This window comes from Octodon degus, unplaced genomic scaffold (assembly GCF_000260255.1).
Source record: "Octodon degus isolate 3935 unplaced genomic scaffold, OctDeg1.0 scaffold00022, whole genome shotgun sequence".
NCBI classification, from domain to species: domain Eukaryota; kingdom Metazoa; phylum Chordata; class Mammalia; order Rodentia; family Octodontidae; genus Octodon; species Octodon degus.
In genome coordinates, this window is record NW_004524598.1 from 561,265 (window position 1) to 580,028 (window position 18,764).

Sequence of the window (18,764 nt, forward strand, 5' to 3'; positions counted from 1 at the left end):
TTTTAAGCCCCAGAAACATTCAGCCATCTGATATTTGACAGAGGGACCAAAAATCATGCTGGAGCAAAGGTGGTCTACTTAACAAACGGTGCTGGAAAAACTGGACATACACAGGAAGAAGACTGAATCTAGACTCATATTCCTCAGTATGTATTAAACTATAATCAAAATGGATCAAATACCTAACTGTTAAAAGATAGAAGATAAAATAGGTAATTTTAGAAGATACAGGCATAGGCAATGACTTTTTGAACACTATACCAACTGCTCAAGAAATAACATCAAGAATCAACAAATGGAGTCATATTAAATTAAAAATCTTCTGTACAATTAAAAGAAACAAGGCAAGAAAACCTACAAAATGGGAAACAGTGTTTGACAGCTATTTCTTGGGTAGTAAACAAACACCTAGAATAGATAAAGAACTCAAAATAATTAGACCCAGTCAACAAATGGGTCACTGAAGTAAACAGACATATCTCAGAGAAGGACAAATGACTAATAAATACATGAAAAAATATTGAACATTCTTAGCTGTTAAAGAAATGAAAATTAAAACAACACTGAGACTCACCTTACTCCAGAAAGAATATCTCTCACCAGCAAATCAGACAATAACCAATGCCAGCTAGTCTGCAGTGAAAATGGAGCTCTTTTACAAGTTGGTAGGAACGGAATTTACTATAATCACTATGGAAATCAGTGTGGAGATTTGTCAAAAAAATAAAACTAGAAATTCCATTTGATCCATTGATTTCCCTTCTAAGTATCTTCTTGAAAGAGTTAAAGACATCAAATAACAGCGACACATGCATCCCCATATTTATAGCAGCACAATTCCTAAGAACTCTTTCAAGGAGCCATATGCCGATCAACAGACTCAATGAACAAAATACAGTATTTCTACACAATGCAGTACTACTCTGCTATGAAGAAGAATATATTTGAATCATTTGTAGGCAAAGGACACACCTTAAAACCATAATGTTAAGTGAAATGAATCAGACACACAAGGTTAAACATCATGAGATTTCCCTTACATGAGAAACCCAAAATATAAGTAAGCTGTAGAGCTAAGTAAGTGTTATCTGAAAAGGAGACAGACTTCGCACAACAGTGAAGGCGAGCAAACGACGGAAGGAGTGGGGAAGGGAAGACAATTAACAAAAAGAATTAGGAAGCCTTCGCACGCATGCCCACTCTGCACAACCAGGGTAACCATTATGGACTGGAAACACGTACTAATAAAAATTTTTAAAAACCTAAGACTTAATTCTGTTTTCTACATAAACCCAGTTTTTATGGATCTCCTGTGTTAAGTTACACCGTATTTTCCAAAGAAAAAGAGAAAACTTACAAATGTTGATGGAAAAGCTGGCAGAAGACTTCTATGTTGCTCAGTTTGCAATTGTGCAAGGAGCTATATTAAGAGTTGTTCAGTGGGGCCGGCCAGATAGCTCAGCGGACTAAAGTGCCTGCTTAGGCAGGAGCAACAGCCTGGATTCAATCCCTGGCATGTAGTGCCAGCCCCGCCCCAGGGTGCACTGAGACACGACTGAGACTGGGCGTGGTGGCGCTCACCTATAATCCCAGCGCTTGGGCCGCTGAACACAGGAGGGTAACTATGAATCCGATCTATGTAGTAAGAGTCTGTAGACCCTGTCCTAAATACATTTTAAAATAAAAGAGTTGTTCAGTAATGCAGAAAGTCATACAGCCTGCTGTATACCTGTGTGGCACCTGAGCTGTCAGCACAATCCTCATGCATCAGTCAGCCCCTACAGATACCTGTCGCAGTCCACATTCATGGCTTCTACATATAGCTATGGGCGGGTGACTATTTCACCACATCCTGTTAGCAAAGTGGAGCCCCAATGTGTGTGTGTGTGTGTGTGTGTGTGTGTGTGTGCGCGCGCGCGCATGCGCACATGCATACGAATGTATGTAATTTTAAATGTGTATTTATTTCCCTTTGTTTCTATATGATCATGACATTACTGATGTTTAGAGTAACCCATGTATCAAATTTTATGTATTATATAAATATATCACATAATATATACACAAATTATGTGATGTATATATAAATTTTTATATAAATTTCATTTCAGAATAATAAAGATGGTCTATCAGCTTAAGTCTTGATAACAGGGTGAACACCACCAAACCAGATGGAGATCGCCTTGCGAATACTTTTTTTTTTTTTTTTTTTTTGTGGTACCAGGGATTAAACTCAGTATCCTGCACTTGAAGGCAAGCACTTATTCTACTGAGCTATCTCCCCGGGCCCAGGGAATCCTTTCTATACACAATTTTTCCTAAGCAAACTTTTGATAAGAGCTACCTGGCACACAGAATGAGACTAGAACACAATCATTCTTTTTTTCCAAAATGAAGGAAAAGATTCATGCAGTCTAAAAATGTATCACTTAGCTTACATCTTCTTAAGAAAACTGAAGAGCTGATCACGCTCCCTCCACTAGCGGTGATCTGGGGGACACTGAAAGGAAGGAGCAGCGCCTCTACCATTCGGAGCAGAGCCAACACTTAAGGCGTCCAAGGAGCAGGAAGAATCACAGTTATGATGGCTTCAGTTTAGAAATATTTCAGAACAGAACTATCATCTACCCTCGCAAAGGAAAAATCTCAACTATACATTATGAATTCCAAAATGAAATGCAATGGAACTATGAAAGAAACCGAAATGAGAGAAAAAGGAACATATTCTATAAACTTAAACATATTCGTTCATAGAAAGTGAATTTCACACTGGAGGTAGCCTGGGGCCTTTTGCTCACCAGGCTTCTGTAGGGACTGGAAGGTGAAGAAAAGATTCCGATGTTAAAATATTTTAACCACTGGATAGTCTTACCACTGCTCCCAAGAGAAGCATTTCAGAAAAGCTACTTTCAGATTTGTGCCATGCACTAGCGTTGAGCTCAACCAGGTTGTCTGTAAGTAAATCTGATAAAAAAAAAATTCTTTCCATATAAAATGACATATTTAGCCTTAAAAGGATGGTCCATAGGAAAATAGTTCTAATAAGATTTTTATCACTTTGTACCCTGATGACACTCGGGTCTCCAGAGAAAAGCATTGTATTGTGGAAAAGAATTCCCATAATCAGAACATAATGCTACAGTGTACACCAGGTCAGTGAGACATGATAGATAGATAGATAGATAGATAAATAGATAGACAGACAGACAGACAGACAGACAGAGATATAGACATATGTCATATGAATTCAGCAGGGATCCAAATGAAAATCAGAAGAAAAAATTTAATGTGTGAGAATTTTGCTTCTCACTTAGCAGGCTTTTCTAGACTTCCAAAAAAGCTTTCAGTTACGACCAGTGACAATGACATACTGTTTTCATTGTGGAGATCATACCAAAGCATGTTCTGGACCACAGAAGGGTAGCGAGGATGGGTATTCCCAAGAGATGGATTGTTCTATGACATCAAGAAGCTAAGGGCTGGAGATATTCCCCACACACGCACAAAAAAAGGGGGGGGGGAGGAAACTTAGATACCAGAGAATTTATCTTCTTCAGATGCTGATTCAAGGTTAAAAAGTTAATAGCATCTGAAAGTGGGGAATTTTATTTTTTTTTTGTTTTTTTTTTAAATTTTATTTATTTATTTATGTGTGTGTGTCTGTGTGTGTGTCTGTGTGTGTGTCTGTGTCTGTGTGTGTGGCCAGCTCAGCCCACCAGGGGGCAGGGCTGGCTGGCATGTGGTGCTGGGGGATTGAACCGAGGTCTCTGTGCTTTGCTAAGCTTGTTCTAAGTAGGTGCTTTAGACCACTGAGCCATCTCACCAGCCCCTTTTTTTTAATTTTTTTTTTGTTTGTTTTTTGCTTATTTTTTTTTTTTTCGGAACCGGGGATTGAACTGAGGCCGTTGCATTTGCCATGGAAGCACTTATTCTCCTGAGCCATCACCCCAGCCCAAAATACTTTTTTTTTTTTTTTTTGTGGAACCGGGGATTGAACTCAGGCCCCTGCGCTTGCCAGGCAAGCACTTATTCTACTGAGCTAACTCCCTGGCCGAAAGTGGGGAATTTTAAAGGAGAGTACATATGGTGCTATCATTTGATGTACAATGTCTCTCTTTTGAAATTCTGGGGTCTCACTATGCAGTTCAGACTCACAGTGAGCCTCCTGTCTCAGCCTCCCTACTGCTGGGATGACAGGAGTGCACCACTACGTATGACACCATGCTCAGTTCTGGGGCCGGAGCAGCACCACATGCAGTATGGGGGACTGAATTCAGATCCATGTGCTTGCCAGGCAGATGCTTAGACCACTGAGCTATCTCCCAGCCCCCACAATGTCTCTTTTTATCTTCAGGCTCCAAGGCAAAGGAAAGGAGGATAGTTCCCCAGAAAGTAAGAATAAGGTTCACAGTTTGCTCCACCACAGGAAAGGTTATTTATCACAGTGCACAGCATATAGTCCATGTTTCTTGACATCATCCTATCCAAAGTGCTAAATAATAAACCATACTATACTTTCCAGTTCCATTTGCTTCTGTTTTTTACTTGGTTACTCAAAATTCCATGGCATTGTAAGTCTTTCTACCTTCGAAATAGGGCTTTCTCTTTATTAAAAGGCCTGTCTCGTCTTTCTCGTTGGCTGTCTGGGTTGAAGCAAGCAATGTTCACTTGATCCTGAGTGACTGACCTTTTCTATACTGTAGACTGAGAGGCCTTATCCCAGGTAACATCTCTGTCAGAGTTTGTCTGTTTGTTTTCTCCTCTTCTTTCTCATGTCTCTACTTCTATCCTGGACTGGGCTGAAGCACAAGGAACTGAGGAACATGGAGAAGGCCATGGCATCAGCGCCTGCCCACCAGGGTGAGTGATGTTTATTTCCTTCGATTCACTGTTCACTCCCTGATGTAGATCTGCCAGGTGAGTTTACATCACACCATTTCCTTCCGACCCAGCCACCTGAGCAAGGAGAGCCTAGCTCTCTTTTCCTCCAACACTGGTTCTACTATACCTGCAGCTACTGTCTGTGGCCATGCAAGGACACTCTCGAGGGCTGCAATGCCCTCTGAGCTCTGCTCGAGCAACACTAAGAGCAGGATGCACCCAGATAGAAAGCCTGTCTCCAGTGAGTGCAAAGATGCTTGATACTTGAGGGGAAAAGCACATGCTTCTCAGAGGATGCGTTACTATTAGGGGAAATATCTACCTTTGAGTTTCCCTGGATTAAATCTTTGGGGCAATTTTAACAAGGCTATACTTTTTTTTTTTTTTTTTTTTAAATTTATTTGTGTGTGTGGCCAGTCAGCCCGCCTGGGGGTGGGGCGGCTGGCATGTGGTGCTGGGGGATTGAACCGCGGTCCATGTGTTTTGCTAAGCTTGTTCTAAGTAGGTGCTTTAGACCACTGAGCCATCTCACCAGCCCCAAGGCTATACTTTAAAACTCTGTGTAGGACGTGCATACATCATTACATTTGCCAGTATTCATTCAGCACTCCCACTCTACCCTTCTAACTTCTCTCCATGACAGCAGTGACTTTTGAGATCCTTAAAATACTTACATTCTATGCTATGCTTACTACAGCTGACTAAACATATAATCAACTGTCAGTAGAAATATCTTTAGGTAGATAAATTCAATGTTAACTCTGTACTTTTACCAATCTATGTATATGTCATGCCTAAGGACTATCACATCTAGCAAAAATGTTCACAGTAGAAAATAATAATTAACCTACTGAAAAATGGTGTTTTCATTCATCCTTCCATATTCTGAAATCTTCGATTAATATTCTTTTCAACTCCATAGTAAGAGAAAGCAGTTACTCACACTTGCCTAGTGTGCTACAATAGCGCTGTTTTTCCATCTATGTCCCACACTCAAAGGGAAAATAGATGTATTATTAGGTTCTTTTGATCTTTAAGAAACTAAACTTGGATGTTGTCTAAAAAAGACTGTCTAATCTTGAAACCTGAAGCAGCATGACTGTAAAGAAAGTGTACAAGCAGAGCAACTCCAAGCCCTTGTAAACCAAGGGTAGAAGACACAGCTCTCAGGTAAGAAAACCATCAACCCAGTCATTGTCCCAACTCTCCAAACACTTCTGTGTCTCCTTCAACAAATACAACCAATACAACTTAACTTCTTTTAATTAAATTGGACGTTCAAGAAAAAGACACTAGGCTTGAACTTGGGAGGAGGGGGGTTCAGTGACTGGGTAAAAATACCCTGAGATCCACCTCAGTTAAGTCACTGCGCCACCCTGACCTTGGTGCTTTCAAATGGGGTCACCACACTTCTTGGAACTATTTTTAAAATTAAATTAAACTCCCATCTCAGGTGCCTAGTAATGTATCTCGGCATTTTAGAAAGTGCTCCATCTGATGCCATCCCATCTTCTTGCCCTGTAGGGAAACAATTTCAACAACTGCAAGCTCAGCACAGTCACCAATGGGTCAGTGGCCTCCACACAGAATAAACACAGCTCTAGGTGTCACCCTTACTTTTTCTCATCAAAGTGAAAGGTGCAAATGGGAAGCTAGGTAATGCACTATGACTTCCCTAAAAACTCCAACTCTTTCCCTCTTCTGAAGCAATTTTTTTACTCTTCTGAAAGTCAGAAGAGTTTCCACTATTTTCAGTTCATGTATCAGAAATCCTTTATGACCTAGGATAGGTAGGTAGGTAAACAGATGACAGATTCATTCTGAAGGAAACAATAAAACAATCAAGATAAGCGATCAGCTGTAGCTGTTCTTTTCAATAAATCAATAGGAATTGGTAGTACATAAATCCTACATTGTTTTTATTCTTTATAGTCTTTAAAATTTTGAAAAAGCACCTGCTTAGACAAGTGCAGGGACCAGGATTTTATCCTCAGCACCCCATGCTGCACCAGCCCTGCCTCAGGGTGAGCTGAGCTGCCAAGATCAGGCGTGGTGGCACATGCCTGTAATCCCAGGGCTGGGGAAGCTGAAAACAGGAGGATCACTATGAGTCCAAGCTGCATAGTGATACCCTTTACCAAATATATAAAATAAAACAAAACAAAACAAAACAAAACAAAAAGATAAGCAATCAGGCAGCCTCTATTTACCTGTTTTAGGTAAATAGAGCCATTTTGTCATGTGTTTATGAATATTTTAAATATGTCACACAACCTACAGTCTCTAAGCTTAAATCATATAGTTGTTGATGTAGCTAAGAACAGAAACTACTTAAGTAGTTTTATCAAAAAAGAATGTTTTCTATTTCATTCCCATTGCACACTAGAGGAGTATGGGCTATGGGCTGTCAATCTCATTTCAAGATGGGCAGATGGAATGGACTGCTGTTCAGGTATGAAGAGAAATACGCATGAGGGACAATTCAGAGATGTTATATATCTTTATATCTGTAAATAAAGTTATTTAGGAAATACATTGGGAATTTGTTTGGCAACTCATTTTACTATGAAATGTTTGGCAAGTTGGTGAACAAGATCTGCCAGTCTTAATATTCCGAGGCATGAAATCTGGCTAAACTGATGCTGTATTTGTTGTCGCTTTCTCCTTGTATCTTCTTCCAATGATCCATGGCTTTATTCTCTTTCTTAGCTATTTTCCTTCTAGAGTTACTTCAACTGTATTATATATATCTGAAACTCTACTAACTCCAGAAAACAAACAGTGCCAGTATCATACCTTTTCATAAATTTCTAGAGAAAATTCAGAGAGAAGCGAAGCCGCACATAATTGTGACTCAAATCCCATGTTCTCTGTGATGTTTCACACTGGTGGTTCCATTCTGCCTTCCCCCGCTGTGTTTTCTACCCTGCTTCTGTCATAATCCCCACCCCAATGAGGACATGGAACTATGACCTGCTCGCCAATTTCACCAGTATGTTCATGTGTCAGGAGCACAGCTTCTTTTACCATAGAAGACACTTAAGTTAGATGAAAGGGAGTCAAAAGACAACATCCTGCAAGAAGACAGATAGCCAGTCTGAGCCTGGACTGATTAACTACAGAGATTACCAAGCATAAATGGATGTCCTCTAGAGCTCCTTGTTAGTCCTGTAACAATTTCAGTTCTCTAAATAATTAGGATTTCCCACTGTCACATTCTAGTCTAAGGGCCTTAGACAGCAACACGGAGACAAGACAACAGGGTGCAAAGATGCCGAGCAGTTTCTTGAGACTTTAAAATTGTTTTGCTCTTAGGTTCTTTTTTTAATTTGTGTTTTGTTATTTTGAAATGTTGAGGATAAAATCCAGGGCCTAGAGCAGGCTAGGCAAGTGCTGTGCCACTGAGCTATGCCCCCAACCATGACTCAGCTTTGTGTTCAGGATAATAAAGCCATGACTGAGTGAGCTTAGGAGGCAGCAATGAGGACCCAAGCAAGCACCCAGACTCTTCTCTTGGGGATAATATAAAAAGTACACTCATGAGTGTGGGGCTAAGATTAACTCACTAGGTTTACTGGATCCTATTAGAAAACAGATTACTTACCTTGGCACCACTTTAGTTGTAAAATTAAATAGATGTGAAATTTTTTAAACACTAAAATGAGTGGTAAGAAAAATAACTAAATCTCCTATGTCCAGGATAATCCTCTCTGTTTTGGCACAGTTAAAATGTAAAGCCTTTTGGGTCACACTGGCTGCCATACCTGTCCTGTGTAGGCGAACTCCAGAGCCTGCTTCAGACCAAGGCTTGTCACTCCATGCAAATTCACCTCATCGGCTCCACTTTCCACCATGCAAAGGCTGAACATTGCCTGAGGCAGGAGAAGAAAGACAGACTGAATAAAGGAACTTAGAAAACAAGGAGGTGAGACATTCTCTCTTTGCCACATCTCCTGCAAGAACGAAGACCATTCTTAGCACTCAGACTGTCGACATTCCAGAAAATGTTGATATCACTCTGAAAGGACACAGTTATTGTGAAGGGCCCCAGAGAAACCCTGCAGAAGGACTTCGACCACATCAATGTGGGACTCAGTCTCATTGGGAAGAAAAACAAAGAGGCTCTGGGTAGACAAATGGTGGGAAACAGGAAGGAGCTGGTGACCGTCCACAGGATCTGTAGCCACGTACAGAACAGGATCAAGGGGGTCACACTGTGGTTCCATTACAAGATGAGGTCTGTGTGTGCTCACTTCCCCATCAATGTCATTATTCAGGAGAATGGGTCTCTTATCAAAATCTGGAATTTCTTGCGTGAAAAATACATTCGCTGAGTTTGTATGAGGGCAGGTGTTGCTTGCTCAGTATCTCAAGCCCAGAAAGATGAGCAAATCCCTGAAGGAAATGACATTGAGCTTGTTTCCAATTCAACTGCCTTGATTCAGCGAGCCACAGCAGTCAAAAACAAGGATGCCAGAAAATTTTTGGATGGTATCTATGTTTCTGAAAACATCCAACAGTGAGATGAGTAAGATCTAAGAATCCAGCCACAGAAACAAGCCTCTGGATTGTAAAGCCAATCTGTGATATTTTAATGAGACAATAAAAGATTTTTATTGAAAAAAAATTTAAAAACCAAGGAGGTAAGATGATGTCCCAGAAGACCAGGAAAGAGTTTTATAAATTACAGATGGATTTTGATTTTTGAAATGCTCCTACAAAGCTGCATTCACACAAGCTGCTGCAAATGACTTTGACACCTAAACAGTTACGGCAACAACGTCCACAGTACCACGTTCCTCCCACTCCGAATCTCATTTGAGGCAAGTAGGTAGGCTCACTAAACTCTTCTCCTCCACTCCAGGGTCTCACTGCTACCTACTGCAATCTTAGACATCCTGGCGAACGGGACACGAAGAGCAGCAGTGCATTTCCTGGCTTCTTGGCCTCTGGGATCCAGCGATCCCACCTCTGGATACATATCACACGCTCTCATCCGTAGCTTTACTCTCTGCTGCTGCCATTACAGTAGCAAATATAATATAAAAATGCTACATGGGAAATTACAGAAACCAATAACTTCTAAATTTTATTTATTTATTTAGAGCCAGGGTCTGGGTATGCAGTTACTCACAGAGATGCTCCAGCCTCAATCTCCAGAGTGCTGGGATTCTGGGCATGTGCCACCACACCCAGATCCAGTAAGATTTATTTATTTATTTATTTATTTATTTATTTATTTATTTATTTATCCTTGCAGAACCAGGGATTGAACTCAGGCCCTTGTGCTTGCCAGGGAAGCGCTTATTCCACTGAGCCATCTCCCTGGCCCTCCAGTAAGCTTTAAATTGTGCGCTGTTATAAGGAGCCTGATAAAATCTCACCACTGCCCACTCTGTGGGCGCATGAATCACCCCTTTTTTCAGTGTATCCCCGATGTATATTCTACTGTACTCATTTGTCCCTTGTCACTTGCAAGTCATTTCAGTCATCAGATCAACTCATGACATTACAAATGGTTGTGTTCAGGTAAATCTTGCCTAGTGGCCTAACCTTACTGTCATCATTCCTTTGTCATTCACCTGTCTTCCTTCCAACACACAAACTGGAGAGTCCACACAAGGGCGAGCCTAGTACAGGAAGATTGACTGAGAGATCGCGTTATTACTTTTGTTAAAGCTTTATAATTGTTTTATTTTATTATTGTTAATCTACTGCAACAAATTTATAAACTAAGCTTTTATCACAATTATATACATAAAAGACAAAATATAGTATACAGGGTTTGGTACTTCTACATAGTAGGCATATACAAGGGGTCTTGGAACATATTCACAGACAATGGAGGATTCATTTATATATAAATGAAATGAAATCAGCATCCCAAAGACAGATCCACACTCATGCTCACCGCAGCACTGTAGTAATCAAGATAAAGAAGTAGCGCAAATATTCGTCAGATGTGAAGATAAAGAAACTGTGGATAAAGTGTACACATATACGTTCATATGCATATAAATGAAAAATCATTCAACCCAGATTAAAAAAGGAAATGTTGTATTTGTAACAACATGGATGAACCAAGGGGATGTTAAGCCAGACACAGAAATACAACTACCGAATAATCCCACTCATGCTTGCAATCTATCACAGTCATACTCAGATGCAGAGGGCAAAATGGCCCTTGCTGGGGCCTAGGGGAGAAAGAAATGGGGAGATGCCCAGTCACAGAGTACAAAAAGCATCGCTCAGGTTATACAGAATGCAAAAGCTCTGGAGGCCTCATGTACAGCAATGTGACCAATACTGTTTTGTATACTTAAAGGGAAAAAGGAAAAGAAAGTAGTAATTATATGTGGTGAAGAATATGTGAATTTGCCTTTGATTATTTCATAACATAGACACATATGAAAACCTCAAGCTTGAAATATATACATAATTTTGTCAATTTTATAACAATAAACATGCGAAGAGAAATCTTTGGACTTGCAGTCACATAATCCCCAGTATAACCAAACTTACAGCTAAGTAGATTTGGGTTAAAATACTGGAGAGTGACCCCAGCCAAGCCCTTACTTCTCTGAATTAGCTCTCCTGGCTGCAAAATGGGGCTAGAATTATACACACTTTATACCTTTTTTGAGGATTTTATGATAGTATACATATTGAGTTTAGCGTCTGCTATGTGGGAGGCTCTTAGCAAAAGTTACATTTTATAATAACAATGACATGAAATTAAGTATCTGTCATGTACTCCCTGGAAATCAAGTGTGGCGATAGATTTGAAAGTGCGGACAGCAAACTGACTTAGCAATGAATGGGTCCTGCCTGTGCACACGGAGAGGACAGTTTAAATTTTCAAAGTAAAAAAAGTAGAAGTTTCAACCTCTAAACACTCCTTTGATTTGTGTAACTGTGCACTTGTTTCTACATTTCTTCTAACCATTCTGAAAAGAAACTCAAGGAAATTTCAGTCATTTTCAATGTCTTTTTTTTATTATACGGAGGCTACATTTTTGAGGGGTTTTTTGGTGGAACCGGGGATTGAACTCAGGCCTTTGCGCTTGCCAGGGAAGCACTTATTCCACTGAGCCATCTCCCCGGCCCCCAGAGGTTACATTTTTAATACTCCCTATACTAATTTCTTTGTTCAGTTCTTCGCATCATAATTACACCTGATATGGTGGCCAGCTGCTCTCCCTAGGCCCCAGCAAGGGCCATTCTAAGGAACTGTGTCTTCTCCCATTATTTAAAGAATCATGTTTTTCCCCAGTTTGCTAAGCCACACTTCAAATTCAATTCCTATTCTTCTTTCTCCCCCAGGTCCCAGCAAGGGCCATTTTGCCCTCTGCATCTAAATTTGAGTGTGATAGATTGCAAGCATGAGTGGGATTATTTGGTGGTTGTATTTCTGTATCTGGCTTAACATCCTCTTGGTTCATCCATGTTGTTACAAATACAGCATTTCCTTTTTTAATCTGGCTTTTCGTTTGTATGTATATGAATGTATATATGTACACTTTATCCAACACGGAGAGCAGAACAGAAATGACTTCAGCTGCAGGAGAATTATCTGAGTCAACAAAATGTTCTTCCTGAGAGCAAAGGTTATAGCAAACAAAACTGACTCCATGACAGAGTTTTAAAAATCTGCTTTCCTCAACCAAAATGCCCCTCAACTGAGGAGTGGAGAAAAAAGACGTGGTATGTTTATACAATGGAGCATTACTCAGCTACAAAGAAAGATAAACTTGAGGCTTGTATAGATAAATGGATGTAACTGGAGACCATAATCATAAGTGAAATCAATCAGACTCCCATGTGTAAACATTATGTTGTCTCCCTACTGTAAGAACCTGAAAGAGAAAATAAAGTCTGAAAGGTACAACAGCTATAATGAAACTGAGTGTAAGGAACAAACAATTGGGATGAGAGCAAAGAAGAAAAGACAGAAGAAAAAAGGAAGGGGAAAAGTCATGTATACACACAGGACAGCTAAGATGATCGTGCTACTAATTTCTATGGTTTTTTTGAAGGTAGCAGTTAATGGTTAAAATTTTTGCCTTGGCCAATTTTGCATGCTAGTATCTGTAATGGGAACAACTACACTGAAGACAACAATGTGTAATGTAACAACCACTGCTGAATACCTGTCATCTTCTGTCTTTTTAAGTTGTGCATCATTGCTAATGTCTTCTCTATTATTTTTCTATTCTCTGTAAAATAAATAAAATTTTCATCCAATCTGTTTTCCTGGGGCTTTCAAAAGTAACCAGGATAATACGGGCACAGAACAGGGATTTTCAACCGTGGAATTAGGAGCCACTCAACTTGAAGCATGGCTTAGCAAACTGAGGAAAAACATGATTCTTTAAATAATGGGAGAAGACACAATTCCTTAAACAATGTCTATCTGGGGCTGGCGAGATAGCTCAGTGGGCTAAAGCGCATGCTTAGGCAAGCGCAGGGACTGCGGTTCAATCCCCAGTGCCACATGCCACACGCCACGCCAGCCACACAAATAAATAAATAATTTTTTAATAAACAATGTTTATCTGTATCTGCATATGTTTGCATAAGTAAATTGATACTTTTTAAACCACTGTATTAAGTAGTTTCTATAGTTATTATAGGATATGGCTGTGGAGAGAGTCTAAATTTTATCTCACTTGCACAAATATTGTATTGTTACACTACCTGTACATCATTTGTGTATTAGCATATTTCAACATCCACCTTTTTAAAACTTTGCTTCATCTTTAAAGTTCAAACTGTGCAACCAGAACCATATGATTCAAATTTTTGTTCTATGACCTCCAGTCTTGCAGATGGCTGACCTTGTACCTATGACCACTGTCTAATTTGTTGACCCCTCTGAGCCTTGGAGAGTTATCTTAAGGTTTACATGTAATCATGTTTAATCTCAAGCATAGTGGCTGGCATACAATAGATGCTCAATAAGTAGAAATTATTATTATAATCCAGCCTGGTTGTCCTACTCCTTCATGTCTCCCTTTGAATCCAACTGAAATTGGAGTACAGCAAGAACAACTTTAGCCAACCATTCTCTGCATCCAATTCTTTGAGACATTTTTCTAACAACAATCCACTCAAGATTTCTACCTGTTTCTAGGACTTCACTCTTGCATATACTCCTATACCCCTACCTTATGAAATAATCCCACTGTAAAAATCATAACCACCATATCTATAAACATGGAACTTCCATTTTAATATCACATCATATTATCTTAAAAATTTAATGTTATGAACTTAATGTTTGTATTTCTTTAAGATTAGACAGTTCAGTCAAAAGTAAAATATATAATTCTTCAATCAAGATCAATGTCTTGTTTAACAAATTTACAAGGTGCCTCAATTAGGAAAAAGCTTTACTAGATACCACCAAAGTAAGGAAGGTCTTGTTATGGTTTAGATGTGGGGTTTCACCTTGAAGCCTGATATGTATGGAAGGTGCTTGGATCATAGGGACATAGTGAATTAGTTCATGGATGAGTTCATGCCTGGTCTTCCCTTAGGGCTTGGTTAGAAGTGGGGTATGAAGGAATGTGACCTGGAGGGGTACACAGTATTTCCTACCTCAGCTCCTCCTTCCTCATTCTGCTTCCTGGTGGCCTGATATGAGCAGCTTTCCTTTTCTAGACCTTTCCTCTATGCTGCTTCTGCCTTGTAGTCAACCAACCAACTGCAACTGTAAATAAAAATAAACCTCTCTTCCTTAAGTTGCAAGTGTTGGCTATCATGTCTCAGTGAGAGGACAGTGGCTAAGATAGATTTTGGTACTAGGAGTGGGGTCTTTGCGATGACCATACCTGATCATGTGGTTTAGAAACTTTTAGAACTGGTTCTTGGGAGAAGTTCTGAAACTTTCGAGATGTGCCCATAAAAGCCCTAGAATACTTTAAGGAGAGCTTGATGGAAGATTCTGGTCAGAGTTCAGAAAACTCAAATGCAGGCAGAAAGGTGAACAGTCAAATTCAGACTCAGGAGGTATCAGCTGGGAACAAGAACTGCATTGGCAGTTGGACCAAAAGGAATGTGTGTTACACCAAGGCAAAAAAACCTGCCTACCTTTTGCTCATGTCCTGAGACTTTGTGGGAAATTGAGATCAAGTGCTGCAGACTAATCAAAATGTTGGAGGAAATTTCAAGGCACCTCAACTTGCAATCTGTAGCATGGATACTGCTTGATGCTTTTAGCAAAATCTACAGTGAGAATCAGAAGCAAATGGTAGAGATAAGTGATTTTTAAGTTTTTCAGTTCTGCAAGAAAGGATGAGCCTGCAAAGCTGGTATCTCAGGCAATGTGATTGCTAAAAAGGTTATTGTTTGAAAGCTGTTAGATATTTTGCATTAAGAAAGGATGCCTTGAGGACATCTTGGCAATCAGCAAGATCCCACCTTTCATAGGCTTGAAGGTACAAAAGTTAAAGATCTCTCTTTAAGAAGAGTGCCCCAGGTCATCATGCTTTAGAAAGGCTACTTGGAATTAGTTGTCTGGGATTTAGTTCACAGCACTCAGCTGTCCAGGCCCTGGGAGGCCACAATAGTCATGATTCAAGAGGTCCCAGGTACTGACTGAGGTAGGAGCAGAGCCTGGCAACATCCTTTCGATGCTGGTTTTACAGGTATGCAAAAGGCAAGAGTTTTGGGGACAAGGAGGCTTCCACTCAGATATCACAAGGTGGCACTGGAGGGGCCAGAGAGATAGCTCAGCAGATTAAAACTCCTGCTTAGGCAAGCTTAGGTAAGTGCAAGGACCATGCCACACCAGCCCCACCCCCAGGGTGAACTGAGCCAGCCAGAATCCAGGCATAATGGCGCACACCTGTAATCCCAATGCTGGGGAGGCTGAAAGCAGGAGGATCACCACAGTGAGACCCTGCAACAACCAAATACATAGGAGGAGGAGGAGGGGGAGGGACAGGGGGAGGAAGAGGGGAGGGGAAAAGGAAGGGGAGGAGGAGGAGGAAGAGGAGGAGGAGGAGGCGGCGGCAGCGGCAGTGGAGTTGAGAAGGGCAGTGCCTGAAGCTTAGAAGGTGATGCTTAAAGTACAGTGGAGACCTAGAAAGAGGGACATGACAGGAATGTGTAATTTTGGCTGAAAAAAGTCACTGTGAGCAGAGCCAACCAAACAGAGGCTATGACAGTTACAAGCTGCAGTGACACAGGGGTGAGACCTCCCAAGCCCTTGAGAGTTTATATCTTGCCACAACTCACCCTGCCTTCCTTCTGGGTTTTCATTTTGCATTGATCCCATTCTTCTGTTTGTTTTTGGCAGAACTGGGGATTGAACTCAGGCCCTTGTGCATGCCAGGCAAGGGCTTATTCTACTGAGCCATCTCCCCGGCCCCTGATCCCATTCTTTTCATCACATTATTTCTCTCTGTTGGAATGGGAATGTTTACTTTGTGTGACTGTAGGTCAGCAGTGATTAACGTTTTATTTTTATTTTTACAGGGGCTCACAGTTAATAATTTTCTTGAGCTTCAAAAGAAAGTTTGGACCAAGACTGAATTTGGTTGTAGGGTATTCTTTCTCAGCAATGAGAGAAAAGTAACCAATACACGGACAAATACATTTTGCATAAAGAGCTAGACATGAGTCTTTTCAGGCCAGCAGTGAAATGTTACAGTTCATATTTAGGGGACTCCCAGAAACTTCACGGCCACATCTTTGGAAGGACAGGAGTGGGTGTGGTGGTGGGGGGTGGCTTTTTAGTGGATTAGTCTACTAATGAGTTCATAGCTGACTTGCTGTCAGGAGGTGGGGTCTGCTAGGCAGATCACTGGGACAATGACCTGAAAGGGCACTTCTCCCTCTCCAGCTTCTCTTTACTCTCTCTGATTCTTGGCTACCATGATAACATCCTTTGTTATGGTTTCTATCTAGTTGTCCCCCCAAAAATCACGGGGTGGTCACACAGCATATGGCTTAAGGGGTGGGGCCAGAGGACCAGGGTGGGGCTTGAGGAGTGGGACCAGAGCAGCACAAACGGTTCAAGTAACAGCCTGTGCCTCCCTACCCACCCCTAGGCCTTGAGGCCTCTCTTGGATGATGGAGCAGATCGTCCTGGACACAGTGGTGCCCCAGCCTCTCTCTCAGATCCTGTAGCGTGGGCCAGCAGTGGCTCAAGGTCTTGCTATGTAATCCAGGCTGCTTTACACTATGAAACCTCTAGTAACTGTAAGCTAAATAAACCTTTCCTTCCCTAAGCTGGAATGTCAGGTATTTGTCCCAGCAATAAGAGTAACTAAGACATCCTTCTTCTCCCATACGTTTTTACCATGTTCTTTCTGCCATAGAGATAGCTGGTCAAGAACGATAACTGTGAGCCTAAATAAACCTCCTTTAAACCACAGGTATCAGATACTGTGTCTTAGCCATGGCAACATGGCAAGATAGACAGACCCGACCTTTGGCACAGTAAGGGACCAGCTGCCTAAGATGCCTAGGAAATCTTCTACAAAGTCTTTTCTGGTAGGAAAATAGGTAATGAGGCTAATAGTGCTGTATCTCGGCACCAACTTTGCAAACTGCAGGCTCTGTGAAGCTGAACCATGTCCTCCCTACCCACCAAGGTGGCCCAAGTCCCTAGCATTGCGTACACATAAGAAATTCAGATGAATGAATAACACATCAAAATGCTCTTCACTTTTTTTTTTTTTTTTTTTTCCATTTTGTGTGTTTAGCACAAGGTCTCACTAGGCAGATCGGACTCATGGTGATCCTGTTTTCAGCCTCCCCAGTGCTGGCATTACAGGCGTGCACCACCATGCCTGGACTCAGTCTCAGGCTCAGCACACCCAAGGGACAGGGCCAGCGTAGCATGCAGGACAGAAATGGAACTCGGATCCCTGCACTTGCCAAAGCAGGTGCTTAGTCTGCTGAGGTATCTCGCCATCTCCAAAATGCTCTTCAAAAGTTCATCTGCAGATGATGTCCGACTGTATTACACTATCAAAACAGAAAGAATCAGTACTATATAAGAAAGTATTTCTACATGCAAGGTGTTTCAGATACTGAAATATAAAAATTACAGTCAAAGAGAAAGAGCACCCATCATAAGCTAAACATTTCAGAAACATAAGTGAGTTCAAAGCTAGACATTCGGGGGTGGGGAGAACATATGGCAATATCCTCTCTCAAGCTGCAACATTCTGCCAATGCCTGGGATGAGGTTCTGCTTTGAAATACTGAATCACAGCACAGACTCTTGCTTGGTTCAGTGTTTTCTCTTCAGGACAGCCTTGGCCATGCTCAGCTACAGTCATCAGTTTACTCTTGATTGGTAACGTGCCAACACCACCACAGCTCTTTCAAATTGAAAATTCAGTTTGCAAGAATACATCCCCTTTAGCCTACCACAAAGGAGCTATCTACGTACGATGCACAATTCCTTACTTATTTTACATATAAATACCTCAAATTGAGTCCCAAACTCATAGTATGTAAACTGTGTTTTCTTGGGTCACCCCACTATTTAGGTAGTCCCAGGATGAGCTAGAACCATATTTCAGTTGCTACAGTAATCTACAAAACTGATCAACAGAAATTCTACTATATCTTCAGTTATAAGATGTAGTAGACATTTTTAAGCATTCAGACTTGCTGAAATATGATGTTACCTGGTAAACTATGTGTAGCTTTGGCATTAACATTTTGTGGGCGATATGGTTAGTTTTTTGGACTTATGTGTAAACATAAGAAGTATATAATTCTTTATGCCTATTTTTAAAATATATTCTAATTTTTAAATGTTTTTAATCATATTCTGTAGGGAATTAAAGTTCAACATATCAATACTTTATGAAAAATACCTGTTCCATGTTATGCCTAAGATGTTTGATATTCAGACAGAT

At 40.8% G+C, this 18,764-nt stretch overlaps 1 protein-coding gene across 7 annotated transcripts in view; it reads right to left on the reverse strand.

Annotated features, from left to right (window-relative positions):
- The window catches only part of Klhl32 (kelch like family member 32), a 250,314-nt gene that overhangs the window by 100,702 nt on the left and 130,848 nt on the right, over positions 1-18,764 (reverse strand). For all 7 annotated transcript variants that reach the window (XR_002820462.1, XM_004628180.2, XM_023711897.1 and 4 more), the window contains exon 4: positions 8,646-8,753. Coding sequence is in view for 5 of the 7 variants with exons in the window: in XM_004628180.2 (XP_004628237.1) it covers positions 8,646-8,753 (108 nt within the window). In the remaining 2 variants the exon portion in view is untranslated. The remainder of the gene's footprint in view (positions 1-8,645; positions 8,754-18,764) is intronic.